Source organism: Heterodontus francisci, chromosome 37 (assembly GCF_036365525.1).
Source record: "Heterodontus francisci isolate sHetFra1 chromosome 37, sHetFra1.hap1, whole genome shotgun sequence".
NCBI classification, from domain to species: Eukaryota; Metazoa; Chordata; class Chondrichthyes; order Heterodontiformes; family Heterodontidae; genus Heterodontus; species Heterodontus francisci.
In genome coordinates, this window is record NC_090407.1 from 19,204,041 (window position 1) to 19,231,433 (window position 27,393).

At 41.2% G+C, this 27,393-nt stretch overlaps 1 protein-coding gene across 5 annotated transcripts in view; it reads right to left on the reverse strand.

The window, feature by feature from the left end:
• Window positions 1-27,393, reverse strand: part of kcnab2a (potassium voltage-gated channel subfamily A regulatory beta subunit 2a) — a 319,177-nt gene that overhangs the window by 105,788 nt on the left and 185,996 nt on the right. For all 5 annotated transcript variants that reach the window (XM_068017207.1, XM_068017211.1, XM_068017208.1 and 2 more), the window contains one exon: window positions 603-646. In XM_068017207.1, the coding sequence (XP_067873308.1) occupies window positions 603-646 (44 nt within the window). The remainder of the gene's footprint in view (window positions 1-602; window positions 647-27,393) is intronic.

Sequence of the window (27,393 nt, forward strand, 5' to 3'; positions counted from 1 at the left end):
AAAGTCATTGGACAGCTGAGTAGAATTATTTTAAGTAACATTAACTTAGCATTTCAACAAAAATATACCATTCTACCCACTGTTTGTGGCACAAGCCAAATCAATAAAATGGCAATCTATTTTTAAATAATTTAAGGGTTCAGCAGCATGGCAAGCTATTAAATACAATTTGATATTTTCCAATCTGTTCAAAGTTTATTAAATATTAAATGGCATAGATAAGGCAAACTCACACAGTTAATTCAAAGGACATCAAGAAAATAGGTCCAGAGTGCATAAAAGTGATGAGCAAATTTAGGCCAGTATTGGGGGAAAACTCCTTTTGTCAAATAACTGGAATAGTCTTGTCAAACAAAGTAATAGAGGATAAATATTGGAGTTAATTCAAAATGTCTGATGGGACAGGTTAATGGGGCAGTTAATTATGCTAGACAGATGGGCTTCAATGAACTAAATGGCATTTTCACAATTCTGACCTTTATGAATTGCTATCTTTTTATGTTGCACAGGTTCTGAGAATAAAATGTCATCGACTATAAGATGGAAATGTATGAATAATCAAATTAATTGTAATTAATTTGTGCATGAGAACACTTGCTTACCTAAGCCGAGGCAGGACACCCTCAGTCCTGATTTCCCAAGGTTTCTATTTGAAGTTAAAGAGAGATGATGCAATTAGAATCACTTAACTTGAGAAGACAATACTTTATCAAAAACACCACGAGGGGCTCCTGCAGTTTTCTATCCAATTGCTTCTCTTCAAGCTAGACTTCATCACTCCCCCATCCTAAGATAGTACAGTCTATTAAATGGATGACTTCAGACACTATTAATCCTAGTTCTTGGAAACTGTAATGCACATTTGTGCTTTCAGCATTTCATTGCTTCATCATACTTGTAATTTTTGAAACATGGGACCTTTACCATTTTTAGAAAATACCTGAGAATGAATCTGGAAGCACCCGTTATATTTCCAATGGCGAGATCACCATACCATTCACTCTAGACTGTCAATTTATGACTTATTGATTTATCCTCATTCCCATGAATTTGAAATGGTAGTATTGATTCCTCACTAAGTATTTTCTACTTATATCCTTAACAGGAGCACACCATACCAAATCAATTTTATTCTTTCAAGAGGACACTGATTCTCTGAAACAAGATCAGCATATTCTTTCCAAATACAAGAAAAACAGCTGAGTTTATGAGGACCTTTTTGTACACTGAACACCACATTGAAAAACATGGGCAAATTGAAAACAAAAACTTAGCACAGCATGGTTCCTGGCAGGAAGTCATGTGTTCTTATTTCAGAACACAGTATGTTGTTGTTCCCATTAAGGCTAATTCAGCCTTAACCGTACAAATTCAAAGCAGCAAAAAAAAAATCTCAGGAGAACTTCAATAAGTGCTCAACACAGGAATGGACTTCTTATGGGTGGGGCAGAAATTGTAGGCTCTTTGTGGAGCTGAGTTGCTCACTTTGCCACCTTTGAACAGAGACTTGGTGCAGTCTTATTATATGTTAATAACTTACCAAACTCCACCTCATCATCACCTCTCTCAACCCCTCCACTGTCTGATTTGTCACACTGCTTGTCTGACATCCAGTACTGGATGCACAGAAATTTCCTCCAGCTAATTACTGGGAAGACTGAAGCCATTGTGTTCAGTCCCTGCCACAAACTCTGTTCCCTAACCACCAACTCCATTCCTCTCCCGGGCAACTGCCCGAAGCTGAACCAGACAGTTTGCAACCTTAGTGTCATATTTGACTCTGGAATGAGCTTCCAACCACACATCCATCCCATCACCAAGACCACCTACTACCAACCCCATAAAATCACCCAACCTCAACTTATCTGCTGCTGAAACACTGGTCCATGCCTATTACCTCTGGACTACTTAATTTCAAAGCTCTACTGGTTGGCCTTCCATCTTCCACCCTACATAGACAAGAACTCATTCAAAACTCTGCTGCCCATATCCCAACTTGCACCAAGTCCCATTCGCCAAACACTCCTGTGCTTAGGTGACCTAAATTGGTTCCGGTCTGGCAACGCCTCAATTTTCAAATTCACAATCTTGTTTTCAAATCCCTCCATGGACTTGCCCCTCCCTACCTCTAGCCTCCTCCAGCCCTACAGGCCTGTGAGATTTCTGCATTCTTCTAATTTAGGGATTCTCAAACTAGGGTCTGTAGAGACTTTCAGGGGGGGTTCTGTGAAATAAGCAACGGCCAGAGATGTCCTATGGCGATTGATGAAGATCATGTCAGTCATTAGCAGCCTGTTCATGGGCCTGTGGATTATTGTTGATAATCGTGAGCAAACCAGTGACAGCCCATTGCTCCCACAAGTGCCTCCTCACTTCCAACAGTGACCACACTCGCATGGAAATATTTCAAATGCTCACAAACATGCTGCTGATGACTGATGTCATCTTCATCTAATGGCCGCACAATGTCTTGTCAATAAACCAATGAAAAGTTAGGGACTTATATCTGGAAGGTTTTCCTTTCTATAAAACTTTTCTTATGAACATTAGCAACAGCAGATTAAAACAAAAAATTTGGCTGCAGGAGCTGAGATGGGAGGAAAATATCTGCTTTGAAATATAGGGCATCTAAAGAAGCTGGCCAGGGTCTTTAGACTAGTTAGGAGTTATACCACATGCTGTGAGTTTAAATTGACGTAGTGCATCTGGGCACTTTAGTGTGGAATAAAGTCAGCTACTGCTGGTCATCTGTAACAGGCAGTTAGCCTTCCATGGGAGGCCTTTGTCCAGAATCTCGCAGTACTCGGTAGCTTCATGAGTTATGGTAGTACAGGTCCCGTCTGGAAGTGGAGATGATTTATGAGGGCCATTTCAAACATGACACCAAGGATAGACAGACTACAGTGAGAAGCAGGCACATCCATCTCACTGTAAGTAAATAGTAAGCAAATTTCTTTAAAGCATTAGTAAAACTCTTTACCCGCCGTACTTACATATTATGAGTACTATATATAGTATTATAATTTAGATAGGGAGATCCGCGATTACCAATTCATTTGAAAAGGGATCCTTCAACCAAAAAAGTTTGAGAACCTTTGCTCTAACTCTGTCCTCTTGAGCATCCCTGATTTGCATTGCTCCACCACTGGGCCTTCATCCTTCAGCTGCCTAGGCCCTTAGCTCTGTAATTCATTCCCTAGACTTCTCTGTCTCTCTATCCCACTTTCCTCCTTTAAGAGGCTCCTTAAAACCCAACTCTTTGTACAAGCTTTTGGTCATCTGTCCTAGGATCTCATGTGGCTCAGTGCCAAATTTTGTTTGATAATGCTCTTATGAACTGCCTTGGGATGTTTTACTACATTAAAAGGCACTATATAAATGCAAGTTGTTACTGTTGTTGAGACTGAACTTTAGAGTCTTGGAAAAGGTGACCAAGAAAAGTTATTGAAGCAGGCACAGCAACTGGGTTCAAGAGTCAATCAGAAGAATTTCTGGACATAGAATTGAGGGATATATTGAGAATAGCGAGCACATGAAGCAGATGTGTGGAAAAACATGTGGACATTTTAGACTTAATGGCCTATCCCTGTTCCTAAAAATTCTTGTATTATGTGCTTAAACAGCAAATTACCATGGCATCACACACTATACCACTTAAGTTTATATCTGTATAGTCAACGTATGTGTAAAGTTTACTACGGCAGAGGTTTCCATTCACGTTTGATGTCACAAAATGTTGCGTCATTTAATGGAAATGTAGTATCACACGTTACATAACACAATTCTCAACTTACACTTGACGAGTACTACACCCAAGAACCAACATTATGGAGGTGCCATATTCTCAACATAATTTACACCGAACACAGAAGCAACATTAGCCAGAACTAATCTTGCCAGAGCTCAAATTAATATAAACCAGAGCAAGGCTGAGAAACATGGCTGAGACTGAGAAACAAATCTGATTAAATAAAAGGACATATGCAGCACTTGGAATTGTAGGAACCAGATACTAAGCTAATCCAAAATCATGCAGACTTCTGCTCTCATTAAACCTTTCTGCAGAGTCTAATCAGTGTAATGTGATGTGACAGTGTTCAGTGACCTCAGTAAATGTGATTTATAGGAACAATTTTTAAAACTACAGCATACGGCTGTACTTGAATAGCAAAACACCACTGCAGTATTATAGATATCGTCATATGGCAACTAGAAATCTTGTGAAATTGATCAGATCAGATTCAGAGATTTTCAGAATTTTGTTGCAATTGTGGTAATCTTTTATGTTTTTTGACTGAGAATGCATATTTATTTGAACTTCTCATATTGGGACAAGCAAACAGGCCTCTAACAGCTGGCTTTTAAGGAATGTATTAAGTTGGCTGGTCAATGACTCAATCTTTACCTCTTACATTACTATATGAAGCAGTCACCAAATACATGAACTTCATTTAACTCAGTTAACAAAAATGTCAGTCCTGGCTGGCATTTACAAGCAGGTCTCCCCCAGTGGAGGAGTTTGCGAGAGAAGAATGGAGCAGTGGAAAGAAGGCAGCTGGGGGTGGGAGGAAGATGCTAAATTGATATCTACCCACATGACTCAAGTGTGTCTGGTGAAACATAAAGCAGAGAGAAATGACAGTATCCATGGAAATGTTCAAGGGATGGAACATCCTGCTCTTTCAACCAATTATAATGTGGATGCAGCGCATTGGCTGCTGGGAAATCTGCTGTTCAATGCTGATTATAGTAATTCGTCAGAAATAATTTACAGAACATGACCAACTCCACTCAGAAATGACATTATTTCTGCACTGTTTGATGAAATATAAGCCTAGAAATTACACTGTGATATTAGTGCGAACTCCTAGCATGTTCTTATGAAATTACTTTGTATGTTACTTTGAGTATAAACCATTTATCTTAAACAGCTTAACTGCTAAGATATACTTATTAACACATTCTATCTTTTTGAGTTTGGGACCCAGCTGTAGGCAAATGCATATTTACATAATCACCGACAGCTTATTAGGGTAGCATCAATCAATTAACAAAGATGACTTTGCATGACCCCAGAGAGGTGCGATAAACTACATTTAGTGTGCCAATGCATCCAAACGCACAGAGCAGATTTTCACCTCAGTACAGATCATTTATGTGCTGCAGCATAAAGTTTATGCACATGATGGGGAAAAGCCTTAATCCATTCAATCTCGAGGGAGCAGAATAGCGACAAGGGGAACTACCGGAGGGGGGAACTCTACCCACCACCCTTCCAACCAGCTTTGATCAATCCTGGCAAGCTGCTTTCTGTTCTCCACAGATGATACGCTGTGGTCTTGTAGCCCAGGACCCAGAGAGACAATCCATGCAATATTTGACCATTTCACTACCTCTCAACCCTCCCTAAATCTCCAATCCCATTCTTAGGCAGATAGTCATCCAACTACTTTTTGAAGGAGTTAATTGACATGAAATGTATTCCTTTTCATGGAGTATGTTCTATAACCTCCACTGTGAAATAAGCAACTTATTGACTGATTTTACTTAATACATAGGAATAGGAGTAGGGCGCCATTCAATACGATCATGGCTGATCATCCACTTCAATGCCTTTTTCCCGACTATCCCCCTTTTTCCCAACTATCCCCATATCCTTTTATGTCATTAGTATCTCGAAATCTGTCAATCTCTGCTTTAAACATACTGAATGACTGAGCTTCCTCTGGGGTAGAGAATTTCAAAGATTCACAACTTTCTGAGTAAAGAAATTTCTCCTCATCTCGATCCTAAGTAGCTGCCCTCTTATTTTGAAATTGTGTCCCACGGTTCTAGACACCCAACCAGGGGAACATCTTACCTGCATCTACCCTGTTTATCCCTTTATGTATTTTGAGATCACCTCTCATTCTCTAGAGAATACAGGCCCAGTTTCCAAAATCTCTCTTCATAGGACAGTCCCGCCATCCTGGGAACAAGTCTGGTGAACCTTCGTTGCACTCCCTCAATGGCAATAATATCCTTCCTAAGGTAAGGGGACCAAAACTGCACACAGTATTCCAGGCGCAGTCTAACCAAGGTTCTATACAATTGAAGCAAGACTTCGCTACTCCTGTACTCAAATCCTCTTGCGATAGAGGCTAACAAACCATTAACTTTCTTAATTGCTTGCTGCACCAGCATGTTAGCTTTCAGTGACTTATTAACAAGGACACTGGGTCCCTTTGTACATCTACAATTTCTAACCTCTTGCCATTTAAGAAATACTCTGCACATCTGTTCCTTCTACCAAAGTGGATGACCTCACATGTTTCCACATTATATTCCACCTATCATATTACTACCCACTCACTAATTCTGTCCCAATCCCCTTGAAGGTACTTTGCATCTTCCTCACTACACACATTTCCACCTAGTTTTGTGCCATCCGTGAACTTGGAAATATTACATTTGGTCCCCACTTCCAAATCATTGATATATACTGTGAACAGCTGGGGCCCAAGTACTGATCCTTGCAGTCCCCCACTAGTCACAGCATACCAACGCGAGAATAACCAGTTTATTCCTACTCTCTGTTTGTTGCCTGTTAACCAATCCTTAATCCATGCCAGTATATTACCTCCTACCCCATGTGCTTTAATTTTGCTAACCAACCACCTGTGGGGGACTTTATCAAAAGCCTTCTGAAAATCCAAGTATACTATGTCCATCAACTCCCCTTCATCAATTATTAACATCCTCAAAAAACTCCCAACAGGTTCGTCAAACATGATTTCCCATTCATAAATCCATGTTGACTACTTTTCGTACATGACCAGTCAGTCTCCTTGGCTTCTTCTGACCAGATGCTTATGACTCCAGGGAAGTGTACAGACATTGTTCCTCCATTCTGTTAAATTCCCAATTTCAACATTGTCTACAGCTACGAACCTCGTTGATGTTTTATTTGAATACCAAGTTGTCAGCCTGACAAAATAACTAGAAATCAGAACTTGGTAACGGCCTGGAGTTACTAAAATATTTGAAAGTCATTGGCAACAATTATAATGTCATCAAAGGGTTCAATCTAATATTCCTTGGCATGTTAGAAAAAAATGTTTCCCCTTAAGACCATGTTGATAGAACAGTTCAGAAATAAATTTGCACCATGTTTTCCTGTACTGCAAGAAATCAGCAATTCTGAAATTTCCAGTATGATTAAAATTTGGAATAAGGAATTCAATTTCTAATCCTGTTGCCTCACCACTTTACATCTCATTGCATTCTTTACACCAAGATTTATTCCATTGATGTGCTCAAAATTTAACCTTAGGTGACATCAGCAAGTGGCCCTATAGGGAATCCCATGGACTGACCCATGACTGGCCCTGATGGCAATCAGGAGGACTAGAGGCAGAAAAAGCCAGTACCAGTTAAATACAGATATGAAACTTGTACTTTCCCTGAATTATACATTAGGCTGAAAGTTTTTGTATTGAAAATGCTCCCCACATTATCCGTTTCAATTTTTGATCATTGTTAGGTCCACTGCCATCAACACATCCAAGCCTTGCTTCCTCAACAGCTAAAGTAGAATGCAAATCAACTCCAAAAACAGAAAAATGCAGAGAAATATAAATATAAATTGAGTGTTCAATTCTACATCCGACAATATTTTAATTCAAAATTACAAATTAATACTCTTCCTACATTCAAAACTGGCACTGTAAAGGTTAAAACAAACACTTCAAAGCAAAACCTTAGTGCTGAAATTATAGCAGTCTGTGTCCATTTTTCTAAATCAGGATTACCCAGTCTCAGGGACTGGTCAAGAGCAAGAACATATTTATTTTTATGGGCAAAGGAATGGAGTTGTTGAGCAGAACAGTGATGATAAAATAATTTCACAATTGACTCAAACTGACAAGGATGAAGTTGTGAAGGAAGTAGGAAACATAGAAAGGCTTGAAAGATTTTATAGAGAAGCTATATAGTCATTTAAGGCACAGGAGGAGGCCATACGGCCTGTCAAGTCCATGTCAACTCTCCGCAGAGCAATCCATTCCCCCACTCGGTCCCCATTGTCCTGCAAGTTTATTTCCTTCAAGTGTCCATCCAATTTCCTTCAGAAATCATTCATTGTCTCTGCCTCCATCATCTTTGTAGGCTGCGAGTTCCGGGTCATTACCACTCGTTGCGTTAAAACGTTCTTCTTCACATCCCCCCTGCATCTCTTGCACAAAACCTTAAATCTGTGTTCCCTAATGCTTGTACCATCAGCTAATGCTAATAGTTTTTCTTTGTCTACCTTATCCAAACCTGTCATAATCTTATACACCTCCATCAGATCTGCCCTCAATCTCCTTTGCTCCAAGGAGAACAACACCAGCTTCTCCAACCTAACCTTGTAGCTGAAATCCTTCAACCCTGGAACCATTTTGGTAAACCTCCTCTGCACCCCCACACCCTTCCTAAAGTGTGGTGATCAGAACTGGACGCAATTCTCCAGCTGTGGCCTAACCAGAGTTTTATAAAGGTTCAGCATAACTTCCCTTTTGTACTTAATACCTCTAGTTATGAAGCCCAAGATGTTTCGCTAACCACACTCTCAATATGTCCTGCCACCTTCAAAGCTCGATGCACAATTTGGGTTCCGACAAGGCCACTCAGCTCCTGACCTCATTACAGCCTTGGTTCAAACACGGACAAAAGAGCTAAACTCAAGAGGTGAGGTGAGAGTGACTGCCCTTGACGTCAAGGCAGCATTTGACCAAGTATGGCATCAAGGAGCCCTAGCAAAACTGGAGTCAATGGGAATCAGGGGGAAAACTCTCTGCTGGTTGGAGTCATATCAAGCGCAAAGGAAGATGACTGTGGTTGTTGGAGGTCAATCATCTGAGCTCCAGGACATCACTGCAGGAGTTCCTCAGGGTAGTGTCCTAGGCCCAACCATCTTCAGTTGCTTCATCAATGACCTTCCTTCAATCATAAGGTCAGAAGTAGGGATGCTCGCTGACGATTGCACAATGTTCAGCACCATTCGCGACTCCTCAAATACTGAAGCAGTCCGTGTAGAAATGCAGCAAGACCTGGACAATATCCAAGCTTGGGCTGATAAGTGGCAAGTAACATTTGCGCCACACAAGTGCCAGGCAATGACCATATCCAACAAGAGAGAATCTAACCATCTCTCCTTGACATTCAATGGCATTACCATCACTGAATCCCCCACTATCAACATCCTAGGGGCTACCATTGACCAGAAACTAAACTGCAGTAGCCATATAAATACCGTGGCTACAAGAGCAGGTCAGAGGCTAGGAATCCTGTGGTGAGTAACTCACCTCCTGACTCCCAAAGCCTGTCCGCCATCTACAAGGCACAAGTCTTGTCGTGTGATGGAATACTCTCCATTTGCCTGGATGGGTACAGCTCCAACAACACTCAAGCAGCTCGACAGCATCCAGGACAAAGCAGCCCACTTGATTGGCACACCATCCACAAACATTCACGCCCTCCACCACTGACACACAGTGGCAGCAGTGTGTACCATCTACAAGATGCACCGCAGCAACGCACCAAGTCTCCTTGGACAGCACCTTCCAAACCTGCGACCTCTACCACCTCGAAGGACAAGAGCAGCAGATGCATGGGAACATCACCACCTGCAAGTTCCCGTCCAAGTCACACACCATCCTGACTTCGAACTATATCGCCGTTCCTTCACTGTCGCTGGGTTAAAATCCTGGAACTCCCTTCCTAACAGCACTGAGGGTGTACCTACCTCACATGGACTGCAGCGGTTCAAGAAGGCAGCTCACCACCACCTTCTCAAGGGCAATTAGGGACGGGCAATAAATGCTGGCATAGCCAGCGACACCCACATCCCATGAATGAATAAAAAAAAATGCACCCAAGGACCCTCTGTCCCTGCACACTCTTTAGAACAGTGCTATTAAGTCTACATGATCTTTCTCCATCCTGTCTACCTCACACTTCTCTGTATTAAATTCCATTTGCACTTGTCTGCCCATTCTGCTTGCCTATGTCCTATTGCAGAGAATTTGCCACTCCTCCATGTTTGGTATCATCGGCAAATTTTGAAATGTTACTCTGTATTCCAATATCCAAGTCATTTATATGTAACAAAAAAAGCAGTGACCTCCTGCCTCTCAATTTTCACCCCATCCATTACCTCTCCCATCTCCCCTTCTTCCAATATTTGTCAGCATCCTCTTCCTTAGTAAATACCGATACAAAGCACTCATTAAGTATACAGAGAGAGTGCTGGAAATACTCAGTTGGACTGGCAGCATCTGTGGAGACAGAAGCAGAGTTAACATTTCAGATCTATGACCTTTCATCAGAACACATCTGTTCAATGAAAGGTCACAGACCTGAAATGTTAACTCTGCTTCTTTTACCACAGATGCCGCCGGACCTGCTGAGTATTTCCAGCACTTTCTGTTTTTATTTCAGATTTCCAGCATCCGCAGTATTTGCTTTTACTCATTAAATATTCTAGCCTTGCCTTGTTCCTCTAACCATATATCACCCTCTTTGTCCTGAAAAGGCCCCACCCCACCTCCTACTACCTGCTTACTACTTACATGCCAGATGAGTTTTTTGGTTCCCTTTTATGTCAACTTCAATTCTATTCTTATATTCTCCCTTTGCCACTCGTATTTTCCTATTCACTTCCCCTCTCAACTTATTGTATTTGACCTGGTTCTCATTTAAAGAATTCATCTGGTATGCATCATACACCCTGTTTTTTGTTTCATCATATTCTCTATCTCCCTCGTCATTCAAGGAGCCCTGGCTTCACTTCCCCCTACTTTTCATCCTTCTTGGAATGTACCTAGCCTATACCTGAAGCTTCTCCTCAAAGATCACCCATTGCTCCAATATGATTTTTCCTGTTTGTCTTTGGTTCCATTTTAACCAGGCTAGATCCCTTCTCATCCCACTGAAGTTAGCCTTCTTCCAATTTAGACGTTCTACTTTAGATTCTTTCTTGCTCTTCTCCATTACTAGTCCAAACCTTATGATACGACGATCACCAAAGTGATCCCCCACAGACATTTGGCCCACTTCATTTCCCAGCACCAGATCCAGTAATGCCTCCTTCCAAGTTGGAGGGAGAACATACTGGTCAAGGAAGTTCTCATGAACACATTTCAGAAATTCCTCCCCCCCTTACCCTTTACTCTAAGACTATCCCACTAATAGTATCCTGCATTACAAGTGACTTCACTTCAAAAAGCACTTCATTGGCTGTAATGTGCTTTGAGACGTCAGGTGGTCATGAAAGGCGCTATAAAAATGCAAGTCTTTCTTTTTCTTCTCATCAATATTTGGGGAATTAAAGTCCCCCAATATTACCACTCTAGAGTTCTTGCACATCTCTGTGATTTCCCTGCAGATTTACACCTCAATCTCTCGCTCACTATTTGAAGACCTATAGAATACCCCCAGAAACGTGACCATCCCCTTTTTGCTTCTCAACTCTAACCAAATGGATTCTGTCCTTAGGACATCTTTTCTTTTCAACACCACAATGTCTCCTCTGATCAGTACTGCCACCCCCCCTCCCTTTTTTCCTTCCTTATCTTTTCTGAACACTCTGTATCCTTGAAAATTCAGCGCCCAGTCCTCAACATTTTTAAACCATTTTTCTGTTATTGCCATTACATCATATTCCCACAGCTATCTGTGCTTGCAGCTCACCAAGCTTATTCACACTTTCTGCATCTACATACCATGCATTGCAATCCTGTCTTTGTATTACTAGAGGTTCTTCTTAGTCTGCTCCTATCTAATATGGCACCACTCCCTTCTTGAGTACTATCCAACACTTTATGCACCTTATTTCTCTTTTCTACTTCTAAATATTGGTGTCTATCCCCCTGCCAATTTCATTTAAACCCCCCACAACACCTAATGAATCTCCGTGAGGACACTGGTTCCAGTCCTATCGAGTTGTGACCTGGCCCTTTTGAATAAGTGCCCAGTATTGTTCCCAATGGCCCAAGAATCTGAAGCCCTCCCTCCTGCACCATGCCTCAAGCCACACATCGATCCTCCCTATCTTCGTATTTCTACTCTCGCTAGCATGCGGCACTGGGAATAATCCAGAGATTACTACCTTCAAGGTCCTACTTTTTAACTTCCTCCTTAGCTCTTGAAAATTTGACTGTAGGACCTCAATACCTGCTCTCTCTTCCCTCTGCAGAATATTTTGCACCCTCTTTGCAATGTCCTTTACCCTGGCACAGGGAGGCAACACACGATAAAGGACTCACAATGACTGTTACAGAAATGCCTGTCTGTCCCCCTAACTATGGAATCCCCTATAATGACTGCATTGCTACTTTTTGCTGTTCCCTCCTGTGCAGTCCATTGGTTCCATGGTCTGAACTGCAATCCTGCAAGGTATCATCACTCCCAGCACTGTTCAAAGCTGAGTACCAGTTTCAGAATGGCAAATACCCCAAGACTCCTGTACCTCCTGGCTCTTTCTACTCTTCCGGATGGCCATCCATCCACTATCCTGAACTCTTGCTGCCTGTAGGGTGACCACTTCCTGGAACATACAATTCAAGAAACTCTCCCTGATGCTTCGCAGTGACTGGAGCTACCCCTCAAGCTCAGAAATCCTAACCTCGAGCTGAAGCAGCTGGAGACACATTAAGTGTCCTGAAGTTCCCACATGGTGCAGGAATTGCAAGCAACAGGTCTCAGCTGCCCATCCATGATCTTTAAAAAAATGCTACTCCAGAAAATCCAGATGTAGTTTAAAATAAGGATATACCTCACAACATAGCACATCAGCAAAACGTTGGATCCATAAGCTTTATATCATGACTGGTCAATTTTTTTTTCGATATCTTACTGGTAACATTTTATTTTAATTTTTCACTTAAATTTGCAGCTCTAATTCTATTTCACAGGACATTAACATGTAATATTTGTGCTCAAATCTTGTGAGTTGTGTGCACAGAGAAATGTAAAATAGTCTAAAGATTCCCAATTCCAAGACCTTAGTCTACCACGAATGCTGCAAGTCACAGTATTACTTTAATAGTGTAGAGATGATAATCATTACAGAGCAGAATGAAAGGAACTAAACCATAGGCTACCTCTACGCTACAACACTCTAAAATAATCAAAAAGTTGTAACTTGGTTAGAATTTGAACTATGGTTTTCTCAGAGTTCCATTAGCACTCACTTTGGAGCTATTTAATCAGCATTTGTTTTAACAGAAACAACTGCTTTATGAGGGCTCAGAATTAGATTATTGGAAACAGACAATTCCTGTGGTTAAAAAACATGCAGTTAACTCTTGTGTGTTAGGCATTTTTAGCCTTTTTAAAGGTGCACTTATTTTTCTATCCCAAATGTCTTCCCTTTTCCCTCCTCCGGTGTCAAACATTGCGGGGGTCCAGTTCCATAGGTGCCTGCAGCTCTCCATTATCTCACCAAAATGGCCACAGGAGCCTCAACTTTGAACATTGCCAGGTTATTTAGCCTAAGACCACATACTGGAAAGTGATCAGGAGCAGGAATCGTGGCTGTTTTTCTCCTCCTTAGCCAAGGGTTACACAAGCCGATTGTAATGTCCTCATTGCTGCCCCAGCTGAAATCAGTTAACACAACATATATTGCAGAACCTACTGCGAGATTTCCTGGTCTACATGTATGAATACCACATTAGGCAGTACCTGTACCCTATCATGCCCTGGAATCGCTTACAAGATTGTGTTCACACACAGTCACTTTTATTAAAATGCTCCAAAGTTCACAGCAGAATCACAGAAATCTCTGCAAATATATAAAATGTACACACCAACCATCCAAGATTAGAGAGTTTTTTTTTTGCAAGCAAACTTGGTCATGTAATCAAAAGGGGACAGTCCAAGTTTAGCAACTGATTCACGTAACAATTAAGGACCAAGCGCGCCACTCAGTCTATCTCAATTTCTGCATTTGGAAAGATCCTGACGTTCCACGATTGCAATATCTGATGTTTTCTTAAATGATTCATGTGTTTTTACTTCTATTACTCTAACTGGAAGTTTACACACATATTGGCCAAAGTGTGAAATAAAGAAGAATTTCCTGACGAGTCCTAAAATTACTTTCTACCAGTTAGAATCTGGGTTCCCTTGTTCTACTCTCAGAATTTACTTTTTTATATTTATTCATGGAATGTAGGCATTCCTGGCAAGGCCAGCATTTATTGCCTATGCCTAATTGCCCTTGAGAAGGTGGTGTTGAGCTGCCATAAATCTTCTGCTTTTTATGTTCTCTAGGTACTGGTTCTGAATGGAAAAATAAAACGGAACGAAAAATTTAGTGTCCTATATAGTTTTGAGTTTCTATGACCCCAGTATTTACTGGGATGTGGTTTCAGAGTGGTTGGGGGGTGGGGAGGAGGCGAATGGGTGGGGGGAGTTGTGGGCCACCCTCCCTGGAGTTTTGGCATGTGTGATTTGTTCTTCCCAGATTCTCCAAAACCAGCCTGATTGACAGGCTTGGCTGCATGTCAGGCAAGGAAGGCAGCAGTTTGTGAGGATTCAACAGTGGCAGGGAGGTCAGGATGGTTGGTAGGGTGGGTGGGTGGCATTGCGAATATCATGGGGATGTTGGGGGGCGCATGATCACAGGTTGGTGGGGTAGGGGGATGGTTTAACAGGGTAAGAAAAGCAAAATACTGCAGATGCTAGAAATCAATAAGAACAGAAAATGCTGAAAATACTCAGCATGTCATGCAGCATCTGTGGAGAGAGAAGCAGAGTTAACGTTTCAGGTCCGAGACCTTTCATCAGAACCTTGTTTTGCCTGTGGAAAACACCCCTGCTCCTCCTGGCCCACAAGCAATGCTGTAAAGGCACTTGCCTTGTGGCTCCAGCCTTTCTGGTCTCCTTCTATCTGCCAGATTTCCCAAGGCCCATTAAACCTGGCCAACAACAGTAAAAAAAATTGTTTTAAAACAGCGCTCTGCAGCCTCTTTAAAAAGTTTCAATGACTGACCCACCTCCCGAGAGGGGATTGGTCGCTCGGCCCCCATTAAAACCATAAGTGGGCAAGTTAGGATGGGATTTGAAAGTTTTAACATTTTCACATCCCACCTGAACTAAAATCTACCGTTTGAGGATTAAAATTAATCCCTATATTTCACTGGACAATTAAAGCATTCACCACCTCACCCTACACACAGTAGCCACTTAGAACTAGGATATACGCAATCAAGGTTATATACTTGGCTGAAGGTAAATTCTGAGCACTTAAATTAAGAACTACTATTGTTACATTACCAGAAACAAAATGTTATGTACAATTCAAAAAAAAACAATGGCACTTCTCTCCACTTCCCAGTTTCTATTCCCAACAGCTTAGGTTTTAGCATATCTAGAAAAGGTAAAAAAAAAAATACAAGCCTACTTAAAATTGGGAATTATAAAATTTGTTTTTAACATTTTGCTGACTACAATATGTAACAAAAAGTGGTATTATGCAGGAGTTATTTGACCAAAAAGCTGTAATTTTGAAAACTACCAAATACTTCATTCATCTACGTTGAATCTACTGTGAAGTAGAGCTATGCAAGTACTCCATTTCTCAAAAATATGCAGCATATCGAAGTTTTTTTTCCATACCTATATTTCATCCCTGGGTATTTTGTGCTTAAATCACTGGTGAATGACACGTTTTGCACCGACAGCTGTCCTAAGCTCCGTGCGACCATGGCCACCATTCTGAATTTGTTCTTACTTCCCAAGTTGGGGCTACTTGCATTGTGCCGATTGAGTCGCTCGTCTGTATTTCTGTTCTTCAGACTGTGATCCGTGCACATAAACGACACCTGCATACTTGCTTTGAGGAAGCTCAATTTTCTCAGAATTACAAGCCTTACAGGAAGGATGATGATAGAATGTCTTTTCAGTGTGGAAGAAAATAAATATGTCCACCTAGCTGATGAAGCTTTCAAAGTAACATGGATAATCTTACAGCAATTGAAATAAAACTTCAAAAACTTCAACCAGAAAAGACAGAAAGATCGAGTTAACTGGAGAGTGAAAAAGTTATGGCAAATTTCCTTTTTTACGGGATTGGTGCTTCTCACTCTTTCTTCACTACTCATGTATCCTACCTACACTAAATCCTTACTGATGAATAAAACAGCAGAACCTCCAAAGGATTTTATTTTTTTTCCCAGCATTGGTAGTTTCTCAACTGTCAGCATTGTTCTTCCCCTACTCCCTAACACTGCAAAGGAACAAATCGGAACCACAACTCTTTCAAACCAGAAGAAAGATTTCAGCACTCCAGCCTTGCAATCCATCACCGCATATTGCACTTAATCATTTCTTGTTCTTCACTATCAAAGTCATTCAGAAGCATCGCTGTCCATCATCAACAAATGTTCAATGAAGAAGCATTTATCCAAAGATCCGATGAGAAATCCAAAACTCTGCAACATATCTTAAAAAAACATTCCAGTGCTGTTTCTGAGTCCTAGCCAGGACTGTTGTATCACCGCAGGATTAAAGCTCTCTGCAGTCAGTACTGACACTCGGCAGCATTACAGTGTATACAGAAACAATTAAGTGCTCACTGAGCTGCATCTAGGAAGCAGCATATCAGTCATGAATAAAAAAAATTAAAGGAGGAGGAGAAGGGGCTACATCACTAGTCTTCCCATGCAGGATAAATGCTACAGAACTGTGCTTAAAAGGGCAACTTCCACTTGTGAGATACAAACATTTGAAAATAAGAGCAATAAATGTAATTTATAATTCTCACTGAAATAGTAACATAAAAGCTACTGCATGTTCATTAGAAAAGCATGTGATTATATACCTTTTCAAAACTGAAGCACAATATTATTGGACGTTAAGCAGATAATCACAGCAACAGTTTGAACTATTGGAACAAAAATATTTTTAAAACTTTTTTTTTAAAAAAGCAGTTCCTCTCACTTATTATTAATTCATTATTGCTACAGCACTTATTTAATAATCTGGATATATAGATCTGTTATGCTTCTGCAGAATATCATTTGGTGGGACCTAGCAAAAGTAATATTTGCCACTTAAAAAGACAGATGAAACTGGCAAAGCATGAACAACAGACGCAGTTTTGATTTGTTAAATGCTCTACTTCACTGAAACTGAAACTGATAACCTATTTATCAAGCCACTTCTCCCAAGCACGTTATACATTAATTGCTTCTTGTTGAAGTACACAGACCATTATTAATAGTGCACTCTATCAATGTAGATGAATCCTGGAGCAGAGAAATGCATAATTAGAAATCAAATCATTGATATCATCTGCAGTGTGATCCTTCAGACTTCACAAACAGTGGAGCAAATTTTTTTAAATGAATAATGCTTTCCATTTTTCAGCCCAAATGTTTTCTCCCTTGCTACTATGCACCTTCTCTGGATTAGAGGCCAGGAGATATACTGCCACCAATGCCAGTGTAAAGCCAGCCACAGAGATATAGAAAAGTGGAATATTGTTCCAAGAACGTTAAAGCATAGTGGCAGGTAGGAAGAGTGTTTTGGACTACACCCACTTCAATTTTAAAAATTATAGATTTTGTTCTTCCAAACTAGGGTTAAGTCTGGAGAGAGTATTGGGAGCTAAATAACAGTGATGGTTACACATCTGTTACTGGTGAGAGTAATAACCAATAACAAATTGTGCATTACATCAAAACATCTTTTTGAAAAGCAAAGACAAAAGACTGTTATGAAGGCAAATGTGACACCGATATACTAAATAAGCCTCATGTCAACAAAAAGGTGGCTGGGGTACCTTGCAGATCAATCTTTCTCTCTACCTGTAGCGAAGAGTGCAGCATTACCCTGGTGCCTCTCCAAAGCTGTCTAGATAGGCTAGATATCTAATACACTGTCATCTCATGCAGTGAAAATATTAACAAATTCTCAGCAAATCACAGTAGGCTGGGGTACAGAGGAAGGGGTGCTGTTAATTTGAGAAATGTTGGGATTCAACCAGATATTGTCATTGTGAGCAATCAAAACTGCAGATTAAGTTGCAGCATTAACCCAACAGGAGTGACACGCCTTCTGAATTTAAATGTGTTTCATCTCAGGCAAACAGCAAAGCAATTTCCTGATCAATGTGTCTTTCAAAAAGAGAAGTAACATGATAATTTCACATTTCAGAATGCTGCTACTGAAAACCCAGAAATAAAATGACCCATCAGCACCCACAAACCAGGAACTTTTTGCATTAATTAGAACATTTTCTAGTTAATTCATTAAAAATAGATGAGTTAGCACAATGACATAAACTCGCTTCCTAATCTTGGTGCAAGGGTAGGTGCAACTCAACACCACAAACTTAAAGCAATTCAACTCTTCACACCAAGATTTGACGGAATGATTATTTTAAAAGTGAATGCTATTTATTCACTTGGCTCAATGAGGTTAGGCACTTTTACTTTATTAGAGAGGAGGCAACAGCAAACAAAGGGTGCTTCATACCCCTCTATTTCTCCACCCCGACCCAGATTGGCTGCACTCCCTGACATAAATAAATCCCCAGCATTCTGTAGACCTGTAAAATCTTGAAACAAACATTGCATTGGATGTGAATCTTGGTTTACTAAATGAATATAGACAGTTTGGATACACAAAACCCACTTGACGATGAATGCAAATGTTGCTTTATGCTTCTGTACACAAAAAAATGACATCACAAGAAGCGAACATAATTTATTGTTCCCAGACACATTTATGATTTTGGTTCATTTAACACACAAGGTTGACTGGTCTTCCTTTACGGCTACAAAAGCAATATAATGGAGATGCTGCAAATCTGAAATGAAAACAGAAAATGCTGGAAATACTCAGCAGGTCAGGCAGCATCTGTGGAGAGAGAAACAGAGTTAATGTTTCAAGTCGATGTTCTGATGAAAGGTCATTGACCTGAAACATTAACTCTGTTTCTCTCTCTACAAAATGCTGCTTGACTCACTGAGTATTTCCAGCATTTTCTATTTTACTTCCTTTATGGTTCCTGCATCTATAAGCATTATATGTATTAATTCTCAGCTCCTGTCCCCAACACCCACACCCCCGCCACCCCATGTCCCAGCAGCAATTTCTAATGAACCTCCAGAGATTAGCAGCACGCTCTATAAAGATAAAAGCTCATTTTGTCCAGTTACTGGCTGAGCCATGCAGAGCAGAAAGGGCTTAGGTTCAATCTTTGCTTTGTCCGCAGTTAGCTGATCTCAGCCTGGGCAGAAGTTAGAGCACTACAATTGTTCTTGGTATCCATGAGTTGGCAGGGGAATCAATTAGTAATATATGAACATTTTTGTATACATTTACTTCCTGCGAGCAGTACGATGACTTTCTTTCACTTTTTAGCCATCACAGTCCAAATATCACGATTGAGCACATCCTGTGACACAATAAACAATATCACAGGATACACAGAAAATACTGGACAACACAGGTTACTGAAATGGTAATATGTCTTTTCCTTTTTAAAAGCTGTTGGATTTACCATGAACTTTCAACATCATCTATTTTTATTTCAGATTTCTAGTGCTCACAGATTTTTCTTTACCTGTCTTCACACTACATTGTTCCCAGCCCAGCGTGACACAGATATTTTTAGACACAGTAGCATTCCCAGTTACTTTCAAAAGAATGTTCCTATATATATTTGAAAGGTAGGATGGAATGGCAATAACTAAGATCCTGAGGTAGGAAATTGAGGGTAAGCCAATTCACTGAAGGACTTTACCTGCAGTCCTAATGCTTAATTGCAATACAGTTTACACTATTGTTCATTTGTTTATTATTTCTCTATGCCCCTCACTCGAGAGATTGTATTTGAACTTCAAATTCTGTGTACTGCTGCAGCAAGCTTGTTATTTTAATTAGCATTTCTGATGGAAGTGGCTACAATCTCTGCCTTAGTTAGATCTGCAAAATTGAGCGAATTAGAGCTATAGAAAAATGCACCTGACAATTTCAGCTAAAACACTTACCTCAGTTTATATAGAACATTAACAGTTCTAAAAATATCTATTCCTTGTTAGGTCATTTGTAATACAAGTACAATATCATGTTTTTAATTTTTAAGATCAGCCTTTCTCAACACCATCAACTGCGATGAGATGTCTTCTTCATTTCAAGCTATACGGTACAGCATTGTTCTGTCATTATAACTGAGACGACAGCTCATGTTTCAGCACTACAGCTTTGGAAGGGCTAATGTTTTCGAAACACGATGTGGTCATTAGAAAATTCACCTGAATTTGTCAATGCATTTTCCATCCAAACAGTTTAAAAATAAGGACATAAGAAATAGAGCTGGAGTAGGCCATTTGACTCTTCAAGCCATTGTGGGGAGGTGGTTACTAGAGGGCACTGGAAATATACATCCAAACAAGAACGTTAACATAATTAGGAAAGACAATGCAAGAAGAAACATGGTAAGGAGTACATATGTTGCAAAGACACAAAAATATTTATTCTCCTTAAAAGAATTCACATAAAGATGGCTTCCTCACAGTAAATTATGTCACATTATTTGTTGACTCCAAATTTTGACTATTTTGATTTTAACATCAATTTTAGATAAAAGGAAGGAAAACATTATTCAGTGATAGGAATGAATACTATATTTTAAACTTTACTGACACACAGTAAAATCTCCCATATTACATCACAAGATTGAAGCTTTTTATTTTGCACAGGTGATTTCTTTTTTCTCATTGAAATGAGGGATGTCAGTGCTGGCAAATGGAATATCATTTCACTTGGCTTGGATCAAGTGCCACACAACTCTATCCAGTTTCCAAAAAGAGCAATACAGCTATAACCATAAATATCTGTCTGAGAGAAAGAATTTAAATGGGAAGGTGAAAAAGTAAGTTTGAGGGATGTAATATCACAGTAAAGAGCAATCCAGAAACTGCAATATGGATAATCTAAGTTCTATTGTAAAGTTTCACTTTATATAATAGTTGTTCGGTAGAACGGAACTTGAGTATTGCTGAAAAAAGAGACACGTTGTCGAAGGATTGTCCTGATGAGTGCAAGATGAAAAGCTTCGACAATGTCTCTATTTTCAGCAATACTCAAGTTATATAATAGTAATCATTCTGTAAAAATCCAATAGATATTTTGCAGCAACTACCCGATACACCAATTTTTAAAAATTAAAACTATGTAACTTTCCTCATTCTTTAACAACACTCCCCAGATTAATGAGTTGGAATCTTTAAGGTGAACCTGCAGAACAGTGAGCAATCTATTTTTTGATTCTTTCAAGGGATGTGGGAGTCAGTGGTAAGATCAGCATTTGTTGCCCATCCCGAATTGTCCTCGACAACTGAGTGGCTTTCTAGGCCATTTCAGAGGGCAGTTAAGAGTCAGCCACATTGCTATGGGTCTGGAGTTACATGTAGGCCAGACCAGGTAAGGACAGCAGATTTCCTTCTCTAAAGGACATTAGTGAACCAGATGGGTTTTTACAACAATCGATGATAGCAATGGTGCCATGAAACTGACACTAGCTTTCAATTCCAGATTTTTATTAATTAATTGAATTTAAATTCCACCAGCTGCCATAGTGGGATTTGAACCCATGTCACCGGGCATTAGCCTGGGCCTCTGGATTTCTAGCTCAGTGACATTACCACACCACCACCCTCTGACAATCAGTGTATAAGACATTTTACAGTAAAGACTACCATTAAAATATCAAGTAGGTTCCTTTTCAGAGCACAGAACAATTTGCACAACACAGCAAAAATGTTATATAAAGACAAATCACAGAACATAGCAAAATACTTTGAGCAACAAACCTAATTCTTAATTAACTGCAAATCATTTGTCTGCTCTCCTATTGTTGCCACAATTGCAAGCCACAGATGTATTGGCTGTGAAATTTGATAAAGCCCAAAAATGGGTGCAGGAAACGTAAATAACCCATGCCCATTGCTTCCAATGCAGGCAGCATGTAAACATTGGGCAGCTTGCTCATTTAAATAATTCCTGCATGCAGACAGTGCAAAGTGCACTGTTGAGTGACTGCACACCTGAGCAGGGGTCACAAAATTATGAGGGACTAGCACCACTTAAAACTAGCCTGCACTACATTAAAGCCAGCCTGCACTTCTTAAAGGATAGTGCCTGCTTGATGCTGCAAGAGCTGGAACTGGTTGCAGAAGAGTGTGTGAAGAAGAATGAATGATGGCGCAATATGGCAGACAGCGGGCTCCAAGATTTTCCAACAATGCATTAGAGGCCCTGGTCAAAGAGGTGCAGAGAAGAGATGTCATTTATCACATGGGGCCAGAGAAACTCAAAAGGTAGTTGAAGCAGATAGCTGTGGCTGTCAATGCCAGGAGAGTAGCCCAAGGACCTAGATACAGTGCCGCAAGACGTTCAATGACCTCACAGGCGTGGTCAAGGTCAGTAAATGCATCTTCAAATGCCATATTCCAAGTGTTCCACTAGCCTCACACACTGCTCAATGCACAACACCCCCATCACTCATCTACCAACAATCTCTATCAATCATGACTCAAACCTAACATTCATATGCCTTCTGATGAAAGGTCACTGACCTGAAACATTAACTGTGCTTCTCTTGCCACAGTTGCTACCAGTCCAGCACTTTTTGTTTTTATTTCAGATTTCCAGTATCTGCAGTATTTTGCTTTTATTCATATGACTTATTTAGTTTTAGTGATACAGCACTGAAACAGGCCCTTCGGCCCACCGAGTCTGTGCCGACCATCAACCACCCATTTATACTAATCCTATACTAACTCCATATTCCTACCACATCCCCACCTGTCCCTATATTTCCCTACCACCTACCTATACTAGCGGCAATTGCTAATGGCCAATTTACCTATCAACCTGCAAGTCTTTTGGCTTGTGGGAGGAAACCGGAGCACCCGGAGGAAACCCACGCAGACACAGGGAGAACTTGCAAACTCCACACAGGCAGTACCCAGAATTGAACTCGGGTCGCTGGAGCTGTGAGGCTGCGGTGCTAACCACTGCGCCGCCCTCATCTCTCACTCATGACACTTAGCACTACTGCAAGCCTCATACTCAGTCTGCACACACTGCCAGCTATTCAACTATGACAGCCATATTACCCAAACACATTGCACCACACTCAGTGACACATTTCCCTCTCACTTGCAGGACAAGGTGGCACATAATTAGAGGCAGAAGAAGCTAACCGGTGGAGAATAGGTGCACCTAGTGGAAGAGAAGGAGGTTGAAGATAAGGAAGAAAGTGATGAGGAAGAAACAGCATCACTCAGTTGGAGCCATCAGCTCAGATACTGACACTGCATGTACTTTAGAGGCGAGCTCAGAGGCAGGATATACACACGGTGAGTCACTCGGCATGAGTGGTCTGCAGTCAGGCAGGGAGCAAGGGCAGTGCAGGTGCCAGCTCGCCAGAGGATGTAGCCACACGAATTCTGTTGCAGTGGACTCAGGTGAAGACTTTGATGGGGTGACCTACAGAAAAAGGTTGATGGTATGCACACTGTAATGCTTGGTGTATCGGCAAAACTACCAGAAAGCCAGCAGTCACTGTCCAGGAGCATGGAAGAGTCCGGCACGAACTTGGCATAGGGCTCTGTGCAGAGCTTGCAGCCCATTGTTTCCAGTATTGTTGGTGAATAGGGAATTGGGCTTACGTTCACTGGTACCACAGTCGGATGAACCAATCACAGACAACCTGCCCAGAAAGTGGATGTGGTGGCTGCCTCCTCCTCAGGTGCTCGCCGTATACTTGCTGGCAATGGCTGTACCTCATGGTAGTTAGGTTATGTAGCATGCAACAGACCAGGACGAATCATGACACACACACTGGCAAATACTGCAGAGTGATCCAGGCAGCATAAACATTGCTTAGGGACCTCAATGATGGCTCGATATTTTGTGTGACAGCATGGCTCTTGTTATATGTATGCTGCCCATGTGCGCGTGGACTGCCCACGCGAGTCACGATCCAGATGGTCAGTGGATAATCCTTGTCATCCAGTAGTCACCCTCTGGTTTGTTGTGGTGGCTCAAATGCAAATTGCACGACAAACTCCCACAGAATGAAGGAATCATGACTGTTGATCAAGCGCTGAGTATAGTAGCTCACGAGCTGGACATTGAGGGAATGGAATCCCTTCGGTTGCAGTAAATCTCAGAATTTGCATGTGGTGTCCACGAAGTAGCATAGCACCCTGCATCGTGGGGAAGCCTGCAATCCTAGCGAAGCCAAATGCTTTTCTTTGGCAAGAGAGAATGAAATGTATTCAGCTCTCTTTGCATACAGAGCCCTGATGCAACAGTGGATGGTGAACTGGGAGCTATTGTTAATAGTGCCTGCTCCATCCTGGAAGGGGTCCAACATAAAAGCTCATGGCCACAGCTACCTTCACAGTCACTGGAAACGCTGTCTTCGCCCTGCTCTGATGCTGCAGTTCAGGCTGCAACAGGTGGCTGATTTCAGTGAGTATCTTCTGTTGAAGTGGAGATGTCTAATGCACTGTTCTTCGCTGAGGTTCAGATAGGACAATTGCTCTCCAAGATCCTGGGTAGATATGGCCTCCTGCTGAAAGGCCTTCTCCCCCTCCTCCTCCATCTTTGAGCAGCTGGCCCTCCTCTGCTCACTTTCCCTGTAATGCTGCAGGCAAAGGGGAAAAAGAAACTACTGCTCTCATGTCTGGGAGCAAGTGGACTGAGCAGAATCCGGCCTTGACCATGTAGACTGTAGCAACTTTAAACAGCAGTACAAGCACTTCTACTAATTCAGTAGCAGTCAGTAGACATCAATCAGCAACTAACCTGAAAGTAGTTGACAACACCTTTAAATAGTGCTGCTGAGGGGGAAAGGGCATCATTTTAGTTGTTAATAAATAGTGAATAGCTGAGGCCCCAGTACAGATCCCTGTGGGACACCACTAGCCATATCCAGCCAATTTGAGCATCCATCCATTATCCCTACTCTCTGTCTCCTGACGCTTAGCCAATTTTCAAAGCAGGTCAATAATTCGCCCTCAATTCCAAGAGCTTCAACTTTAGCTAACAGTCTCTTGAGGGAATATGTGCTCAAGTCTCTGGAGTGGGTTGGACTCATGATATTCTACCTCAGACATGCAGAGTAACATTTCTTTTACCAATAGTGCGCCTCAGCCCTCAATCTCCGATGAACATCGCCTTCCTTACCAGTTGTAACATTTTTCGATATCCCATGTGATCAAACCAGTGGCCTAAATAAAATTGCCAATTTACTGCCAAAATTGGTCCAGTTTTTGCTCTGCTCTATTAGGAACTAGAATATTTCTTGAATGGCGAGAAACTGGGAAATGTTTGCATTCAGAGGGATCTGGACGTCCTTGTAAATGAATCACATGAAGTTAATATGCAGGTACAGCAAGCATTAGGAAGAAAATGGTATGTTTGTTTTTATTACAAAGAGATCGGAGTTTAAGAGCAAAGAAGTCTTTTATTACAATTTATTTATTTATTTAGAGATACAGCACTGAAACAGGCCCTTCGGCCCACTGAGTCTGTGCCGACCAACAACCACCCATTTATACTAATCCTACATTAACCCCATATTCTCTACCACATCCCCACCATTCTCCTAACACCTACCCACACTAGGGGCAATTTACAATGGCCAATTTACCTATCAACCTGCAAGTCTTTGGCATGTGGGAGGAAACCGGAGCACCCGGCGGAAACCCACGCAGACACAGGGAGAACTTGCAAACTCCGCACAGGCAGTACCCAGAACTGAACCCGGGTCGCTGGAGCTGTGAGGCTGCGGTGCTAACCACTGCGCCGCCCGAATTATACAGGAGATTGGTGAGGCCAGACCTGGAAACAGCCTTCCAGTCACAAAAACACCCGTCGTCCATTACCCTTTGCTTCCTGCCTCTGAACCAATTTTGGATCCAACTTGCCACTTTGCCTTGGATCCCATGGGCTTTTCTTTCATGACCAGTCTGTCAAGGAGGACCTCATCATAATCCATATAGACTACATCAAATGCACTACCCTCAACAACCCTCCTGTTACCTCCTGAAAAAAATCAATGTTAGTCAGACACAACCTACCCTTAACAAATCCGTGCTGATGTCTTTGATTAATCTGTGTATTTCTTAATGAAGATTTATTCTGTCCCTCAGAATTTTTCCAAGAATTTTCCCAACACCAATGTTAGGCTGACTGGCCTGTAATTACTCAGTCTTTCCCTTTCTACACAATGGTACGTTAGCTGTCCTCTAGGTCTAATTTGCAGTAGTTTCACGACAGTCCCACCAGAGTTACGATGGGAGTGCACTAGAAGGGCTGCGGATTTCCAGGAGCTGGTTATGAGACTGGGGAATCCTTTATTTTCCCAATAGCTCCTTGGTATCAGGTAACATCATGATTCTACAATAATTTGTTAGTTTTCAATCAAGTTATACAGGAGCCAGTGCATGACATTCATGAACAGACCCATGAAAATAAGTGGTTGCCACTTGGCTCAAGAGAGCACAGCCATTGCACAAGATAAAAAGACCACCTGTGAACAAACCGTTTCTAAAACAGAAAATACTTTACACTTGCCTAGTTATATTTCAAATTAATGAGATCCTTGGTCTCATCTGCTAGACTATAATTTTAAAACATCACTATTATTGCATTGAATATGACAAGCTCTGCTGCGCCTGGTTGTGAATTATAGATTGGTACATCAATATTAAGCAGTATCAAATATCTAGATATGATTGTTGCCACGTTTTGAAACTGGAAAAAAATTGCCTACTTTACATGAATACACTTAAGTGCAATTAGTTAGCTTTTATCTGCTACCAAAAAAGGCACACTGTAATGTGAACCTTCATTATCTATCAGAATAGACACATCTTCCCTCCAATGGACAATGGAAACTGGCAATCAAGATTTACTGTACTAATCCACCAAGGCTGAAAACAATGAGAGGCAGATCATGAAGCAATCATTCGATGACACCAAATGTAGGTTGTAAAAGCATGTGCATTTTAGGAGGAAGAGAAAATTGAGAGATACAGAACTGCATTGCTTAGCAATCCTGGGAAAGAATGTTAAAGTGGAGACTGCATCAAGTGATCTTTTCAAGTGAGAAAGAATACAGGAGGAGGAAGTGTGCACAGGATGGCATGTTTGTCATTTAGAAGAAACAAAAGAGGAAAGTTCAGAGGAGCAACAGCCATATTACCTGTCTAATTCGTTCTACTTGGGTTCAAGAACCCAGGCCTGAATCCTTTGGTGGAGCATACAATTGTCATTCCACAGGCCAGTGCTCCAGGTTTCACTAGCAATCTGTCCATCAAATGATAGGCAGGAAGCTCC